The sequence below is a fragment of the Sorex araneus genome, chromosome X, assembly GCF_027595985.1.
Source record: "Sorex araneus isolate mSorAra2 chromosome X, mSorAra2.pri, whole genome shotgun sequence".
NCBI classification, from domain to species: Eukaryota; Metazoa; Chordata; class Mammalia; order Eulipotyphla; family Soricidae; genus Sorex; species Sorex araneus.
The window spans coordinates 242,164,243-242,183,163 of record NC_073313.1 but is presented as its reverse complement, the minus strand read 5'-3'; the positions used below and the strand labels follow the sequence as shown (position 1 = coordinate 242,183,163).

At 36.1% G+C, this 18,921-nt stretch overlaps 1 protein-coding gene across 17 annotated transcripts in view; it reads right to left on the bottom strand.

Annotated features, from left to right (window-relative positions):
* MAP2 (microtubule associated protein 2) overlaps nt 1–18,921 on the bottom strand; it is a 316,282-nt gene that overhangs the window by 53,650 nt on the left and 243,711 nt on the right. For 12 of the 17 annotated variants that reach the window (XM_055123372.1, XM_055123371.1, XM_055123385.1 and 9 more), the window contains 2 exons: nt 2,928–3,041; nt 701–784 (listed from right to left, as the gene is read on the bottom strand). In XM_055123372.1, the coding sequence (XP_054979347.1) occupies nt 701–784; nt 2,928–3,041 (198 nt within the window). The remainder of the gene's footprint in view (nt 1–700; nt 785–2,927; nt 3,042–18,921) is intronic. The other 5 variants (XM_055123373.1, XM_055123387.1, XM_055123386.1 and 2 more) reach the window with 1 other exon arrangement.

Genomic DNA, 18,921 nt, shown 5'->3' with positions numbered 1-18,921 from the left:
TCAAACAATATAAAAAGTTAACTGAACTAAGTCACTGCACCAGAAAAAGTTTGCTTTTAAATAGGGCTTTTCATCGCAAATTCTGAATGAATATTCTTCAAAGGCATCCCTCTGAGAAATGAAAAGCTGACAAGGCGTTCCATGTGGAGTAAATGCAAAAATAAATTCATGGACAGTAATAGGTCTCAGCGGGAAAGGAAGCATGATCTCAGCTCCTAGTTCACTGCTCTCAATATGGGATTCATTCATTTACTTATTCATTTATTCATTAATATTTATGGAGTTTGCAGCAGACCATGTTGGGAGAAGACCTTCACAATCTAGTGAGCAAAACAGAGACAATTCTTGGACAATACTTCCACTGGAAGTGGTCATTTCATCAATTATTTTTTGTTTAGTCAAGATAAGATCGACTTTTCTCTGTCAAATATTTCACATTAAATAAACTGTTTCTCTGTTATTATCCCAGTAATTTGATCACAAAGTTACCTTTTCTCTTATGAAGTAAAGTTTTAGTTACCATATTTCTCTACTTTGGACTGTACATTTATTTGAAGTCAATGTTTGTTTTTAATTATTTTAATCACATTAATCCCTAATTTGGTCACAATTTAACCCCTATTAAAATCTTGGGCTTATGCATCAAGGTTTTTGTTCCCTTTCTCAGAAGACAAACCTCAAAAACTCCAATAGGCCTTACCTTCTTCCACTGTTACAGTCTTTTCTGAGGCTGGTGATGGAGAAGGGGGTGGAGAAGGAGGCAGATTAGCTGTCTCTTCAGCTGCTAAAGATCAAACAATGGAAAAATGAGATACAACAATTAATCCTAATAGACTAGTAGTTGTGTAGGCAGTCTGCCATCTGTAAAAAGACCTCTCTATTAAATTCGGGGAAAGATTCAATTGTGTGCTACACTTATTTTTAGTTCCGTTACCTGATTCACATATTTTTGAAAACCTAAAAAGAAAGAATAGCATTTTATATTTTCTTTAAAAAATCATTTTTTCTTCATATAAATTAAAGTGGGTTCTAAATATCTATGATTAATTCTATTCCCTTGCACCTGCTAATTTAATCAATAGAACAGTTCATTCTGGTTCTAATAAGCTATAGAAGAACACAAAAGAAATTCAGTTTGAAACTGACTTGGCCAATTGAAAAACTACTAGAATCTTTTCATATAATTTAATTTGTCAGACAGAAAATGTTACTTTGGTCATCTGAATTGCATAATTTAAAACTTATTTTCTACTAAGTCCAATATCAAATCCTGTTTCTGTATACATTTTTAGAAATGGAAAAAAAAAGAAGCTATCACAGCTTAAAGAAACCATCAGGGAGCAATTTGAGCTAGTGTGAGTTAAGCATTCTTCAGCATTATGTGAGGGATCAATGAATAAGGTTATAAGAGATGCATATTATTCACAGTTAACTTGGAGTTCTCATTTTTTCATAACACTTACCTTCCTTCTGACCACTTATGTGAAAGTAAGGTATTTCAAAAGGAAATACTGATCAGCCAAAGCAAGAGGTAAAATGTATTCTAAAAATCATACAGATTTAAGCTTCATAGAACATTCAACAGAGGCAGCTTTGGGATAAAAAGAAACATTTGAGTTTTTTGACTCTGTGAGCTTCTATAATAGCATATTTCGAGGTTTAAAATTTTAAAGATGGAGGCTTACATTTTTGTTTGTTTTGCTTTTTTGGGTGACACCTTGTGATGCTCAGGGGTTACTCCTGGCTCTGTACTCAGGAATTACTCCTGGTGGCGCTTGGGAGGACCATATGGGTTGTTAAGAATTGAACCCAGGTCAGCTGTGTGCAAGGCAAACGCCCATAATGTACTTTCAATCCAGCCCCTACATTTTTTTTAAAGAGAGAACTTTTTTAAAATTTCAAAGAGGAGAAGTGAAACACATGAGTTAATATTTTAAAGAACTTGCCCCTCTATGATTTTAGATAAAAAACAAACTTTTGTATTCCAGGAACATTTTATTGAAAATCACAGAAGTGTTTCAAAAGTTCTGGAGAAGCAGAACTTTTGGTTTTATTTTCAATAGATAACTGAAGTATTACTAATCAGAAAATCAACTATTAATAAATTAAAAAATGCAAGAGAGAAAATAAGTATCTACTGTTTTTAGATCCATACCTGTTCATCATATAGTTGAAAAATAAATTAGGTAAAACCAAGAATCATTGAGTCTTTATATGTATTCATAGCTGCATGCATCTATTTATGTATCTAGAAATCTATATATCCATGTAGCTATTCTGTGTATGTATTTATCCCTGTTGGTAGGTATTTATCTCTTTTTCCATCCATCCATCCACCCATCCATCCATCCATCCACCCACCCACCCATCCATCCATCCTCCATCCGTCCATCCATCCATCCATCCATCCATCCATCCATCCATCCATCCATCCATCCATCCACCCATCTACCCATCTCTTGAGTATTTTATGCAGGAAGCCTTTGGCAAATAGTGTTCTCCTTGGCAAACTCCATGATATTACTTTCTTTGGCCTGGAGGGCAAATGCCTTGTGCTTGAGGGAGAAAACAGTTTCTCAATGCCTTTAAATAAACTAAAAAGGCACATATTCATATGTGATACAAAGATAGCTAGTTGATAATAGCTATCTCAGAAATCTGAAAATGAAAAATTATAACCAATTTAAAGGCATCAATCAAATAATCCTAATAATTATCATTTTATAATCCTAAAGAACACCCAAATACCACAATGAGCCTACAGATAAAGGTGGACACAAGTCACAGCACATTCCAATAGAATTCTTTGATGCAGTGTTTTATGTAAGGATGAACTATGAGATATAGTCAATCTTTGAATATAAAGACTTTAGCCTATGATTAAGTTGTATCAGAACCAACATCTGACTTGGGGCTTACTCATTTACCTAAGGGCAGAGCTGCAGGCTGATCTTTATTCTGGGCTTCTTTCTCTTGTTCACCTTTCAGTACTGCGACAGCCTCGGCAGTGACTACTTGAACTATCCTTGCAGAAACCTCCTCTGTAATAAATCATAAGAAAATAAAAGAAAAAGATGAGATTTCTAGGGAACAAAGAAGAAAAATATGCAATCAATTTAAACTTAATTTTTTTACTGTAGCACCCTCCCACTACAATATATTAGACTGAAAATAAAAAATCACACAGGTATTAAACAAAATAAAAGAGAAAAAAGGAAAAGTAAGATAAATTGGTATTCTGAGAGTACCAAAATTAATACAGAGAAAAAGAAAAGATATAAGCTAGGAGTAAACCCTGAGTGCCATAGGGATGTGACCCAAAAGTGAGAGAGAGAGAGAGACAGAGAGAGAGAGAGAGAGAGAGAGAAAGAGACAGAGACAGAGACAGAGACACGGGGGGGGGAGAGTTAACATTTGTGCCTAGTAAAATAAACCAAAGCAAAAAAGCAAATGTTGGGACCTAAAATTTTATATTTTTCTCAGTGTTAAAAGTGCCATTAAAACTAATTTCTATGCTGATATGTGAAAAAAATAAACATTTCAAAATGTGAATTTGTAGGTAAGGCCTGGGACGTGAGCCTGGCTCTAGCTTGTGGGCAGGAGTCCACAGCACATAGCTCCCCTGGTACTGCTAGAGATGACCCCAAACCAAAAACTAAACAAAATGCAAATTTGTGATTAAACAGCATTATCCAGAATTAAAAAATAGCATTACCCAGAATCAAATGAATAAATAGATTTTGAAAAACCTAGAAGGTAAAATTTGTGTGAAATACATGGAAATGGCATTTAAGATAACCCATGTCTAAGGAGTTGTTTCTTTAATTGACAGTACATATTTTAAAGGACTATTATGTTTCATGACACGTACTCACCTACTCAATTCAATGGTTTCTTTTTAACAAGGAAGGCTTCTTAATATAATAACCTGCTTATGAGGTGCCAAATCAAAAATTTTTTTCTACCTAATAGCATCCACTGAACCATATTAATGATAATTTTATGTAATGTATTCAGAAAATGTTTCACATATCATCAACTGAAAAGAAATAAGCCTTTTGTGATTAAAATACATGCTAAATTAATAATGAATTCTACATATTTGACTTTCACCATAAAAGCCTCCAAATAAGCCCACTTAGAGTTCTAATACAAACAGGATGCTCTGGACAAGCGGGGGTGATGGTTTTTTTCTCATAATTTTAGTCAATGTTTTAGAATAAATATTCCATTGACATTTTATTCAATTCATGATTGGAATTCACACATCCACAAGGATGTGGTGGGAGATCTGCCTATTTTTACCTGAATGGTTCATTTAGATTCTGCCTCCCCTGGATGTCTTTCTCACGTCACCCACAATGACAAAGAGTATAGTGTTTGAGATCTAGGCTCTACCAGGGAAGAAATTTATCTAAAATTTCAAAGCTAAATTATGTGACTGACTATACTTGCCTTTAAAGATTCAGCTTCTAAAAATTTTTATTTTTTGGAGGTTGGGGGTTGTTCTGGGGGGCCATACCCAGAAAGTGCTCAGGCCTTATTCCTGGCTCTGTATTCAGGATGACTGCTAGAGGTACTGAGGGGACCATATGGGGTACCAGGAATAGAACTAGGGTCCGCATGTGCCAGGCAAGCACCTTACTTGCTCTATTAGTCACCGTCCTAACTTTTCAAATAGCTACTTGAGGCTAAAACCTATAAATTATCTAAAGAGGATGCACCATAAAAAAATTAAGATAAAAAGAGTTGGGAGGGATTCAGTTAAACAATATTCCAACACATGTACCTTCACCAGTGTACATTTCCCACTACCAATATCAACACTTCTACAGCATTTCTTGGCATCTCCCCCAAGGACCAAAACCTCTATGCAGAAAAGATATCTGTACTCTTTTTTTTGCTTTTTGGGTCACACCCAGCGATGCTCAGGGGTTACTCCTGGCTTTGCACTCAGGAATTACTCCTGGCAGTACTTGGGGGACCATATGGGATGCTGGGGATCGAACCCGGGTCGGCCGCATGCAAGGCAAACGCCCTACCCGCTGTGCTATCGCTCCGGCCCCCAATATCTGTACTCTTATGCTCATCATAGCTAGACTTACAGTTGCCCAAATCTGGATACAACTCAAGTGTACAGGAACTAATGACTATGGCATATAGAAACAATGGAATATTACTCAACTGTATGAAAAGACTAATTCATGCAATTTAGTAGGTGAATCTGGAGAATATAACACTGAATGAAGTCAGAAGGAAAGGGACAGGAAGAGAATAATCTCTCTCATATGTTGGACATAAGGAAACATAGTAGGGGAATAACTGTTACAACAGAAACTGAGAACTGATCTGTAGTAAAAAGCTTATCTCAGGGAGTGAGGAGGAGACAGTGAGACACTCTAGTGGAGGATGTGATGCTAGAGTATTTTCTATATGAAACCCTGCCATTAAAAGTTTTGTAAGCCATGGTATCTTAAATAAAATTAAAAAAATAAAAACTAATACAAACAGTAATAAAAGTGATTTTTGTTGTTGTTGTTTGTTTTTGTTTGCTTTGAGTCTATTCCAGGCTTGATGTTTGAGCATTCCTCCTGGTGGCACATGGAAGTACATGTAGTACCAAGTATCAAACACAAATTTCTGTATACAAAGCATACAGAAAGTTCTAGCCCTTTGCGCTATCTCCCTAACTCTAAAATGATACTTTTGATATATTCCATTCGCATGGATATAAAATATAGAATTGCTGTTCTGATCTGCAATTCCCTGATAAGTGATGAACATTTTGCCCTGTAGGTTGTCTATATATCTTTAGGGAAGCATTTCCCTTTTTTTTTAATGGGCATATTGATTTTTTGGTTGTCATTGATATTATTGTTGAGCTTTGTGTTTCATATTGTTTGATTTTGCATAAATCAGATATATATTTATCTGAGGTATGGTGGACAAATATTTTTTTTTGTCATTCAGTAGGGGGGTCTTTATTATAGCCCAAGTTTCTTTTATCTTCTCTGAAACTTTTTAATTTGATGTAGCTCCATCTGCTTACTTCTATCTTTGTTATCTTTGCCGATGGAATCAAATACTTGAATACACCTGTGAGTGCATATCCTGGCTCATTCTGCCTCTGTTTTCCTCAACACCATACTTCAAAAAGTCAGGCAACAACCACTGTGGGCAAGAATATGGTGACTAGGAACCTTCTTTTACCATGGGAATGCCGTCTGGCTCAACCTGTCAAGGAAAATACCACGCGGCTTTATCCAAAAAGGTAAGAATAATGCCGCCATAGAACGCAGCAGTCTCAATTTCTGGCATCTATTTCCCAACATAAAAGTATGAATTTGAAAAGATATACATACAACTGTACTCACTGCAGCACTTAGTGCAATACCCAAATGTCTAATGATTGATAATGGGTAAAGAAGTTGTGGTACATACACACAATGGAATACTACTATGCAATCATAAGAAAAGATGAACCTTTCAGTCCACTGCATCTTGGATGTAACTGGAGAGTGCACATTAAGTGAAAAGTCAGGGAAAATGACCAATACCAGATGATCTCACTTATACATGACATACAGAGAGGAATTACAAGGGAATAGACTCTATAGACGGAGGACAAACTTTAGCCTTAGATCACAAAATTCAGATTACCAGTGAGGGGAGGAGTGTTGAGGAATGAAGATGAGGACTGCAGGTGATACACACACAATGATTGAGGGTTTTGGGCACTTTGGTGATGGAAGAGTGAAGAAAACTTTACATTAATAACATAAATGCAAACACTACTAAAACCATGTTATCTAAATTGTAATTTTTAATTGTAGGTATAATATTTTAAAAAGTACAAAAAACATAAAAATGACTACTTCAATGGGAAAGAGTAACACTGCGGAGGGCTACGGTATGTTAAATTTACTCTCCGGGAGCCAGAGAGAGTATAGTGGGTAAGGTGCTTGCCTGGAATAAAACCAACCCAAGTGTTTGATTCTCAACACTTCAGATGGACCCCTGAAGTGATCCCCACCAGGAGTGATCCCTGAGTGCAGAGTCAGAAGTAAGCCCTGAGCACCTAAACTAAATTCTGGGTGTGACACCAAAATCAAATAATGAGTAAATAAATAAATTCAAGTTTAGATAGGTTCTAAATGTCTATATTATTTAAAAGAAATACTTCTAGGTTTTTGGAATTGCACCTGTATACATATTTTTTAATTAAATCAATAAAATAACCTTTCGCATTCCTAGTAGGCCAGTAATTATGGAAAACCTGGTACAAGGGAAAGATGAAGCAACCACTTCAGAAGATGGGACACATATAGAAGCCAAGCATCTTCTGGAGCATTCTACATCTCTCTTATTTAATGCTATCCTTATTTAACAAAATTTGGTGTACTCTGTGACACGGTATTAGTCTTTTGTATGGAAGTGTGCTAGTATACGTGTCTTATCACTGTCAAGCCATTTTCCTAAGTCAAGGACTCTCTGTTACTATTGAAGTCTTAAAACTTCACTCATTAATTTTACCCAGATAAGATGCACAATGCAACCTTTTGGAAAACATTAAAAATTAAAATTAAAGGTCTTATTCATTATATATAAACAAATTCAGGAATATATCAATGCCTGTTATTAAATTTACTAACTTGGAATGTGAAGCGTATATGCTATAATATTCATCTAAATTATATAATTGACTTTGCTTCTTTATGCTTTTGATGCATTTTAGAATAACATTTCTTATTTTTTTCATCTAATTTTAATAAAACAACTGTGAGATAGCTTAAAGTGTTGGAACACACGTTTGGTATATGCAAGGCCCTAAGTTTGATTTCTGGTAACACATGGACTCCTAAACACTTCTGGGTATAGATATAGTTGACCCTGAGCACTGCTATGGGAGGGGTCTACCTATCATTTTTAAAAGAGAATAAAGGAACGGAGAATTAGTACATCAGGTAGGTCATTTGTCATATTTGGCTGACAAGGGCTTAATCCTCTACACCCTGTATGGTCTCTGAACCCTCCATAAATGATCCCTGAGCCCAGAATCAGGAATGACCCTTAATACTGCTGGGTGTGGCTTAAAAAACAAAATAAAATAAAGTTTTATTGAAATAACATTGATTTGTAACATTGTAAGGGGCTCATATATGCAACTTAAATGAAACATCTGCACTTCCTATGTTATAATCACTCCCCAAAGTCTAATTTTTGTCTTTCAAAAACAAATATCCCCCTTTACCTAATTTATCTATCTTCAAGATCAACAGTATTTTGTCAATAGTTGCCTTGGATTCTTGTACACCTATTGATGAGTTTTTTCAAATAAATCATCTTGATACTTTAACATGAATTATACTAGCTTAAATCAGGAAAATAATTTAATAAGGACAGCATGTAAATGGTGTGTGTGTGTGTGTGTGTGCACGCATGCACACACTTACACGCGCATGCATGCACAGTGCACCCAATTGTACTTGGGGGCTACTCCATCTTTGTGCTCTGAAGTTACTCCTGGTGGTGATCTTTCGGGGACCATATGCTGTCAGGGACCAAACTCAGCCTCCAACATCTAAATCATATCCTCATCTCACTGAATTGCCCCTTAGGGACATGGTTTCTATGAATAAATTATAACTGAACAATCCTACATTTGTAGTCTTTTTGGTTTGGGTTTGTATATAGAATAATTCAACATTCTGGTGAAATATTTTACATGTTGTGGGGCAAAATCAAAAGAAAGAAAAATAAACACTACAATAAATGATGCACAGAGGTTGTAGGCTAAATATATCATAGTGACATCAGGACAAACTATTAAAATATTTTAATTAAAACAATTGAAGGGGGAACACTCTGATTTATTGTCACTAGCTAGGAAAGATATGTCCAACTTAAATAAAATGCATCAGATCATCGGGGTACCACAATTATTTTGAGTGATAATTTAGTTTATAAAAAGTAATAGCACTTAATTTAGATGAGAAATAGACATTTGAATTTAATTGGTTTTGAAATTTTAGAAGGAATTATAAGTGTGCTTTAGTTTCACAGTTTAATAGGAGCTGTAAATAAGCCATTTTATAAATATACATATATATATTTAAGCAATATTTATAGGAAAATAATCTAAGCCAATTGGGAAAAGGAATCTTTCTTTTTCTTCAAAAATTAAAAAAGATTTTATGATGAGCTATTTTAGAATCAAATAGGCTGTGTGTGGGCCAAGTAATGTTATATTAGCTTCAATTTATTTTTGCAGATAATACCGTCAAAATTTTTTAAATAGGAAATAACATACCTTCTAATATTAAATATTAATTTCCCTGTGAAATTTAAGAAATCATAAGTAGCAGCTTTATTCGGGTCCTTGCAACTTAAATATCCTCCCTTAAGAAAAGGCTATCAGGAACTTGGGAGACACCGCAGCTGCTAGGGTGCTTTCCTTGCATGTAGGAGACCCAGTTTGATCCCTTGTACCCCACAGGGTTTCCCAAAGCCTGCCAGGAGTTATCCCTGAACACAAAGCCAGGAGTAAGTCCCAAGCATGTAAGGAAAGAAGGTAGGATGGGAGGGAGGGAGGAAGGGAGGGATGGAGGGAAGGAAGGAAGGAAGGAAGGAAGGAAGGAAGCAAGGAAGGAAGGAAGGAAGGAAGGAACGAAGGAAGGAAGGAAGGAAGCAAGGAAGGAAGGAAGAAAGGAAGGAAGGGAGGGAGGGAGGGAAGGAGGGAGGGAGGGAGGAAGGAAGGAAAGAAGGAAGGAAGGAAGGAAGGAAGGAAGGAAGGAAGGAAGGAAGGAAGGAAGGAAGGAAGGAAGGAGACGAGAGGAGGAAGAGAGAAAGGGAGAAAACAGATAAAGGAGGAGGAGGAGAAATCATTGATGTATATAAGGCATCTCCTCCACAAGGAGACAGAGATACCCCTCCTCCTTCGCTCCCCCCCCAAAGGGAATAATAAGCAAATCTGAGCCTCACCCTTATCTCCCCTTCCTGGGGCAGGAATAAATTCACTCAGGAAGTAGATATGTGTGTGTATGTGTGTGTTGTGTGCACGTACATGTGCATGTGCATATATGTGCCAAACAATGAAGAAAATTGAAGACAGTTACAAAAATCAGACCCATGAAAATGTGAAAATGAACAGGTTACTATGTAAATGTAATTATTTACCTACAGAGACATATACAGTAGTTACAAAACTTATGCATCAGGTTATAATTTACTCATTCATTCTATGAAAGTCTTTTAAAAGCACATGCCACATATCTATTCATCCGTTCATGATATCTTTTTATGTAGGAGATCATTGTCTTTTATAGTGTACATTATAGAGACTAGGTTTTAATTCAGAGAAATATGGCTACAAACTCCACACCCTGTGTTCTCATTATTATATCCTAAGAACTTTACTCAGACTCATTCTTCAATGCTTCGTCAGTCAGATGGGAATAATAACGGTGACTGTCACATTGGCTGTTCTCAATTACATCATAAAGTATGTAACAGGCCTGGAATATCAAGGATCTCAAAAATGTCTGTAATCAGTGCTTCACCAAAATATTTCCTCTTCCATGTTTGCTGTACATTATTATGAGTTTTCTACTTTTATATTTCTACTTTAAAGAAAGAGCAATATACACTAAAATTCAGCCTGGCTAGGTGTTTATATTGTGATTATGAACACCAGATAAAACAGTTCATCTCTCATTATTTTTATTCATGTCAAAAGAAGTAATTTTTTTCTCCCAGACAAAGCTAAGGAGGGAAGGGAACACTAACTTTATGTTTTATTTTTTTTTCTGGCTTCATGCTCACTTCCCTAGCTGCATAGCTTCTGGTTTCCCATCTGCTCTAGATTCCTGCCAGAAAGTTCCAATACATGATCGTCTTCTAGAAAGTACTCCAAAGGGACTGCTGATTTCTTTCTACTCCTAATGACAACTAGTGAGAAATATGAAAATTTGTTTTGTTGTAAGAAATTTGACTACATTGAAATTTCCCACTGCTTATTTTTTCTGACTTATTTTATTCCTCACTTTACACTCTAGTATTTGTTAATTTTTTTGAGCATTATATAAGTAAAATTGTTTTACTTGTATAATGTTTGGGAAAATACAAAATATATTTGTATTGAATAAATATCAATAAGTATCTTAAGGTACTTTGATCTTCACAGACATAAATCTGATATTCATGTATATCAACATTTTGAAGGGCTTTATTATCTTTGGAACCTCTAAAACTTTCTGGAACTGGATATATATTTGGGGGACATACTCTGCATTGTCAGGAACTATTCCTGGTCCTGAGCTTTGGGGTGACACCTGGTAGTGCTCAGAAAATCTTAACCAGGGTGAGGGATTCCAACCAGGCATGCAAGGCAAATGCATTACTTCCTGCAGTATGAATTCAGGCAAAACTGGACTTTTATTTTTATGTATTTTTCTTGGTTTTTTGGATCACACCGGCTGTGTTTAGGGACTCCTATCTGTGCTTGGATTAAATACAGAGCCAGGATTGAATCCGACTCAGCTGCAAGCAAGGCAAGTGATTTAACTCTTGCACTGTCCCTTTGGTCTCCCAGAACTGGACATTTTTTAAGCTAAAAATTCTTTTAACCATATAACTTACATCATATTCTCTCTTTTTGTTAATGTTAAGATTTCAATATAATTAGCTAATAAATTTAGTAGTATTCACAATGCAGTGACAATTTTAAAACAGGTGTTTGAGTACTAAAGTATTATTTATCTGAGGTGTCAGTATGGTGATGAGAATATAAGACCTAATGAAATGAATTACAACCTGGAATTAAAATGAAAAGTATATCTGCCCAAAACCTTGTTGGAAAGAAAAAAAGCAATTTCTTTGAAACAAATGTGTCTGTCTTGACTGTTTTGGGTGACAGAGATGGAGTTAATGTTAAAAAAAAAAAAGTACCAAAGTAATCCTCAGCAGAAAACTGAAATCAGGAAAGAATTTTTTTCCTGTATCTTGGAAAATACATTTGTTTAAAAAGATACAGGAGATAACTACTTGTAATAAAAAATTGAGGCTTTTCTTTTATCTACACAGAAATCTACTTGATAATATCAAACAACATCATACTAAACTACCAATCTTTGACCTGAGTAATGAAAAATATAACTATCTACACATGGTACTTTTATTGCTTTGAGATATTTTGGGGGAAGGGCTAGGAGCTATATCCTGCCCTGCAATGCTCAGGGCTTCCTTCTAGCTCTGTGCTCAGGAATCACTCATGGCAGCGCTCAGGGGACCATATACAGTGCTAGAGATTGAACTGAGATCAGCAGTGTGCATCTCCGTATCCCCGTACTTTTACTCCAGCCCCTATTGCCTGTCAGTATAATTTAATACACACAATACATTTTCCAGATGGGAAGCCTGTCAAACTAATGGATAAAGTCAACATATTGTCTCTTGGATGATGCTTTGACTTACATCAGCATAGTAAAAATATTTTATCAGTCACTATATCAGTCAGGCATGGCATCAGATAACCTGGAATCAAATTTTGCCTTTATATCTTTGTAGCCACAAGTTAGTGACAATTTCTTTAACATTTAGAGTCTTCAAGTATAAAAGTGAGAATAAAAGTTGTATTCAGGGGCTGGAGTGATAGCACAGCGGGTAGGGCGTTTGCCTTGCACGCGGCCGACCCAGGTTCAAATCCCAGCATCCCATATGGTCCCCTGAGCACCGCCAGGGGTGATTCCTGAGTGCATGAGCCAGGAGTGACCCCTGTGCATTGCTGGGTGTGACCCAAAAAGCAAAAAAAAAAAAAAAAAAAAAAAAAAAAAAAAAAAAAAGTTGTATTCATTCTTAGCAGACTGTGAGAACTAAATGAAGTGACAGGTATCAAGTCCATATGTTAATTGCCTATCACTAATCATTCCTGCTCTATTGTTATTACTGAAGTTTATATGATTGCTTTTTGATAAATAGCATGTCGATAAAGTCCTGTAAGTTTTGACCATGCAATGAGAAGATTCTATATTTTTTTCCAGTAGGTCATCTGTTTACTTATTAGTGAAGAATAAGTCACTACCTAAGACTGTATTAGACTAATGCCACTTATTATTTAAACTAAAATAACAAACTGAAATTTACTCTGCCACTGATTGTACCATGCTATTCAACATGTATATACTGACACAGTCTCTATTCTTTTTCATGATGCTAAGCTCTTCTGGATGCTTCTGGTTACTCTCTCTAATCACATAAAAAAAATCTGAAGACAGTCAGAGGCCTTGTTTTTTCAGACACATTTTCTGTTTAGTTAATCTGTTATATGAATCTATCACTACGGTTTGGTTGATTGATACCCACAAAAAACAGAATAACTTCTTTTTTCAGTAACCTTGAAAATTCAAATTTGCTTCTAAGCAGTAACTGACCTTGTTAGTATATAGAGAGTTAGATATTGAAGGTGTCCGCTTTAGATTTTTATCACGATCAGCTGTGCTTTCATGAACATGCAATTAGAATGTGAACAAAAAAATACAAGCAAGTTGGTGTATGCCAGAGAGCATATTTTTGTTGGTTTCTTTCAGATGAAAAGGGAAGAATCACTGATAATAAATTGAATCAAAAGGAAAATAAAAGCCATGAATTGTTCCTGCTTTTAAGAATAATGAACATAATAATGCTGTGTTAAAAGAGATGACAAGTAAGCCTACCGTACACTTGTGAAGGAAGGAAAACAAAATAATTTTAGACAGAATGCTCCTGTCAAGAAAAGGTTTTTCTCAGTAGGGTACAGAATGGTTGCCTAGGAAACCAAAGCTAATTGCTACTGCTGTGGAAACTAGTCAACAAGGAGAGCACTGTGCAGCTCCAAGCACTCTGCTCAATAAATACAGGAGATAAATTCATAAAAACAGGGAAAGAAGAAAAGCTCCTTGCTTCTACTCTTCCCTTAATTTCAGGAGTGAATGGTTCCTCTGAAGCTATTTCCTGTAGTCAACTGGTAAAGGAAATTAAAAGAGCAGATTGTTTTATTTCCTTTATTTATCTGTCTCCCTGCCACCTTCCCATTAATTAAAGAGCCCAGTGTTGGCAAATCCCTCCCTACTTAAACTCCATTTGATCTCAAAGAGTCACCCTGAATAAATACTGCAGCTTATGTCATTGTCACTGATTCAGCTTTGTCTTTCAAAGACCACATGTAGAGATTTACCGATTGAAACCCCAGTAAATTTAGTGTATGGGAAAATGAATCTGAGAAGGTATGAGCCTAGAAGTACTGAAGATAAGGACTCGTGGATGCTCAAAGCTGGATTCTGACGTGTACCAAATAAAGAGTTTATATGGTATCTGCCACAAACAATGGAAGTATACCTAGTTGCTTTGCAGGTTATAAAGATGGGTAATATGTGGTGTTCCTACATTTGAATTGTACTCAAAATGAAGCAATTTCACTGAAAACTACATTGTAGTTTTTTTCCTTTAAAAGAGTTTTTTAGTTATGGCCACAGAGTTGAGCTGGTCTATTGATAGTTCATGTGGTCCTCTAAAATGCATCTGCAACCTGGTTGAACAAGAGTTGGAAACACAGTCTATGACTACAGAAAAATTCTCTCCATATCCACCACTTTTCATCCCTACTTAACTCATGTGTTCAAATTTACAATTTCTTTAGACCAACAACTTAACTTATTTATATAAAGTTTTTCAACAAAATCAACCTAGCATTTAAATTTAGTTAAGAGGTAAGGTGTAAAGATAACAGGGGAAGGGTACTACAGATTAAGGTACTATATTACTGAGTTAAAAATAATTGGAAAAACAAGGTACAAATCACAATATATAATTGAAAAATTGCCTCTAATTTTAAGGAACCAATGCAACAGAAAAAAACAAAAGAAGACTTAAGCAAAAGAAATCTTACACATTTAAGCAAAAGATACATATTAAGCAAATATATCTAGCCTTATATTCGTAATGACTGGATGACTGGATTAAAGACTTTGTATTGATGGGGTTTAGGGTTTACAATGTCACAATATAGGTAGATATATATATTTATTTTTTTTTAAATTTTATTGAATCACCGTGAGATAGTTACAAGCTTTCATGTTTGGGTTACAATCTCACAATGATCAAACACCCATCCCTCCACCAGTGCACATTCCTCACCACCAATATCCCCGGTATACGCCCCCCTTTCCCACCCTCCCCCTGCCTCCATGGCAGACAATATTCCCCATACTCTCTTTCTACTTTTGGGCATTATGGCTTGCAACACAGACACTGAGAGGTCATCATGCTTGGTCCATTATCTAATTTCGGCATGCATCTCCCATCCCAACTGGTTCCTCCAGAATATGGGTATATTTCTATTGTTGTGTGCTGCTATATAGGAAACAATAACTACTTAAGCCAGGTTGCAATCTATTGTTGATTTTTAATATGAGAATGAGAAATTTCTGGTTTTGCTTTGTCATGAGGCAATGCTCAAGCACTGTTTGAGGGCAGTCCCAACAGTGGGTCTGGGGGTTGCTCCTTGAGGTTCTGGCACATGGTGCCAAAGATTTAACTCAGGTTTCTTGAACATAAACCATGCACCTATTCTGTTCAGCTATCTCTGAACATCCTTGCAGTCCAAAGGATGAGAAATTTTTTGGGAATTTGTTCCTATGAAATTAATATACATAAGTGGAATGCAACCATTAAGGCACTGGGGGAACTGGAATTGATTTCAGAGCTTTGACATGCTTGGTTTTGCACTTATCAAAACCATTACAGTTGTAGTACTCCTTGTAGATTTGTGAGAAATTGGATTATCGTTAGCAATCAATCTAAAACAAATCACACTGTTAAAGGAATGTAGTATGAAATATTATTAATACTATTGATAGTGAGATGAAATCTCATAAACTGTATTTGAATAAATTTAGCCTCAGAATAACTGTGGAATGAAGGAAGTTGAAAATGTAGTGTAAGTGAAGGAAAGCAGTGTGTGTGTGTGTGTGCCTGTGTGTGTGTGTGTGTGCGTGTGTGTGTGTCCATGTTTGCAATGCACCAGCACTCTCAAGCATATGAAACATCTCATGATTTTTAGAGATTCATATTATATTGGAATCCTTAAATGGTGTGGGCATCAGAAGTAAGGCTAGGATTTTACATTAATAAATTTATGTCTCTACAGCTGCAAAATTTAGTAATGCCTGACACATAGGATGTGATAGAAAATTATTCTAGATTAAAAAAAAAAACTCCATTGGAATGTTATTTTAAAATATAAGTTCTCCATATGCCAGAAATGGCCTTGAAGGCAAAAAATTCTATTTGGGTCCTTTATTATTCTTTAAACATTTTTCTCAAAGTTTAGCCATAATATAAGAGAAATAGACACCATTTTCAGGAGGCGGTAGGGTAGAGAAGAATTCCAAATAAATAAAATTGATGATAGTTAAGACCCCTGAGTAATAAAACCTAGAGATTTTGTAAGGTAATATCTTGTAAGGAAGAAAAAGAAATGCTGTGTATAGACAATGGTTTGTAATACATACCTGAAACTTAATGTTACAAAGTAATCCTTGCTTCAATTAAACTACCTCCCACCCCCAACACCCCCCCTCCCAAATAAAAGGAAAGAAAGAAAAGAAAAGAAAGAAAGAAACCAGGAAGTAACATGACTAGTATTTTCCTGACCCCAGTTTAATTCCAAGTTTCACATGACCTTCAAACACCACTGTGATGGCCTGGTAGTAACTGGGCAACACTTGGGTCCCGGCACTGAACCTCCACCCAGATGACAGAGCATGGCCAGAAGTGGCCCCTGGGCTTCTGATCATAGTTTAGAAGCCTTTCTGCCTAAAAGAAGAAATATACAGATATCAGAGAGATTTCTCAGAGGTTAGAGATGCATGTGTTGTAAGCAACGAGGCTCTGAATTGGATCCCTGACACCGTACGGACCCCCAGAATCCCAGATATAGACCTTGATGTTCCCAAGCACTGCAGGGTATAGTACTCATGGCCCGTCAGCACTGCAGGGTTGAAGTATTGGACTGGCTGCACTGATTCCCTGAGTGTTGTTGGAGGAGTGCTGGGATTCCCTGAGGACTAACTGGGAACATACCCCAGACAAAAACAAAGCGAGTGTCAATCCATTGTGATGCTCAGGGTAACTCCTGGCTCTGGGTTTAGGAATTAATCCAGGTGGTTGATAAACTGATGATAGTTAAGACTTCTATCTTAAGTTGATAAAACAAAGATACCCAGTGTATTATATGGGATGGTGGGGAATCAAATTTGGGTTGGATGCATGCAAGGCAAGTACCCAACTCACTTTATTATCAGCACCCCCCCAACCACCACCCACAAATTGCGTTTTAGTTATTACTGTGAGAAAAAAAGCAAAACCTTGAACATAAATGCTTTATTTCTTCATTTAAAACATTACTATAAAATAAGCATGACTCTCTAGGGTATTCTGGATTGTCTGATGCAGTCCATTGATTATGCTATTGAATTAATCTCTTTCCAATCACGAGATGCAAAGGGCTCATTATGGGGGCTGGAGTGATAGCACAGCGGGTAGGGCGTTTGCCCTGCATGTGGCCGACAGAGGTTCGATCCCCAGCATCCCATATGGTCCCCTGAGCACCTCTAGGAGTAATTCCTTAATGCAGAGCCAGGAGGAAACCCTGTGCATCACTGGGTGTGACCCAAAAAGAAAAAAAAAAGGGTTCATTATGTAAGATAAGCAAGAACTGCAACTGCATGGCTATTTTCACAAATGTGTAAACTACATACAAATTCTACTTTAGAAAATACTCCTAGGTATCTGCTAAAATTAAATTGTACACTGATTTTTCACTTCAAAACTGTTTATTACTATCTAGATTTCTTCTTTGTCTTCTGTACCCCATGCTTACCAAGTATACCTCTAGAAATACAAACTCTGGGTGCTATCTATATCACATGTAAAACTGCCAAAGCATTTTTTATTTGAAGAGACTGAACCTTCATATTAGAATGAAAATAACATTAGAGAGCATAAAATTATAAATCATATAACAATATCTTTGTTTTATGTTAGGAGTCCAGTACAAAGAGAAAAGCACACTGATTTTAGTAGTGCAGTGGAATTGAGAAAAAGCAAAGACAGGCATACTAGTTATCCAGATAGGAAAGCAACATTGGAAGATGTCAGAGAGCTGGGCATTGCAGTGAAGTTGAATTTAGCATTCTAGACATATAAAGTAGCAACAGCTAAAAGGTGTTATGCAAATAAGCAATTAAGGTATTCAAGACATTTAAAGTAGCAACATAAAAGGTAGTTGACAGTCTGAAGAAAATTTTAAAAAATGGAATAGAGGGACAAGGTGAAAAGGCATTCAAGGATAGTTCTACGTATCACAACTTAGCTTTCTTTTAGAATAGGTCCAGGCAGGCAGATGCTATTGTTATCACACACCATACTATATATATAGATGTATGTATACGTCTATATGGTTATATTTGACATGAGAAATACAATCCTCTGGAAGAGCTCTGTGGGGCTTCCTTATCAAGATTCATAGACAGACCCTGGAAACTTCTAAGTTAAATGAGACAATGAACATTTCTAAATCAGGACTTTTTCAAAAATGAAATTACAATTTCATTATTTCATAGATGGAAGCCCTGATTATGAAGGGGTTAGCCAATTAGTTTGATACCAAGAATATATTAGAAAATAGGTTGGATTTTCTGGTATGTATCACCACTCCTTTTGTTAGTTTGTTAGTTTTAGGGCCATACACGGGTAGTGTGTGTGACTTACTTCTAGATATGCACTTGGGGATTAAACCTGGGTTGTTTGTAAGCAAAGCAACCACTATGTCTCTGGCCCTTTGCTGTTTTTTGAATTCCTTCGACTCAAATTTTTCAGAGATCCTCC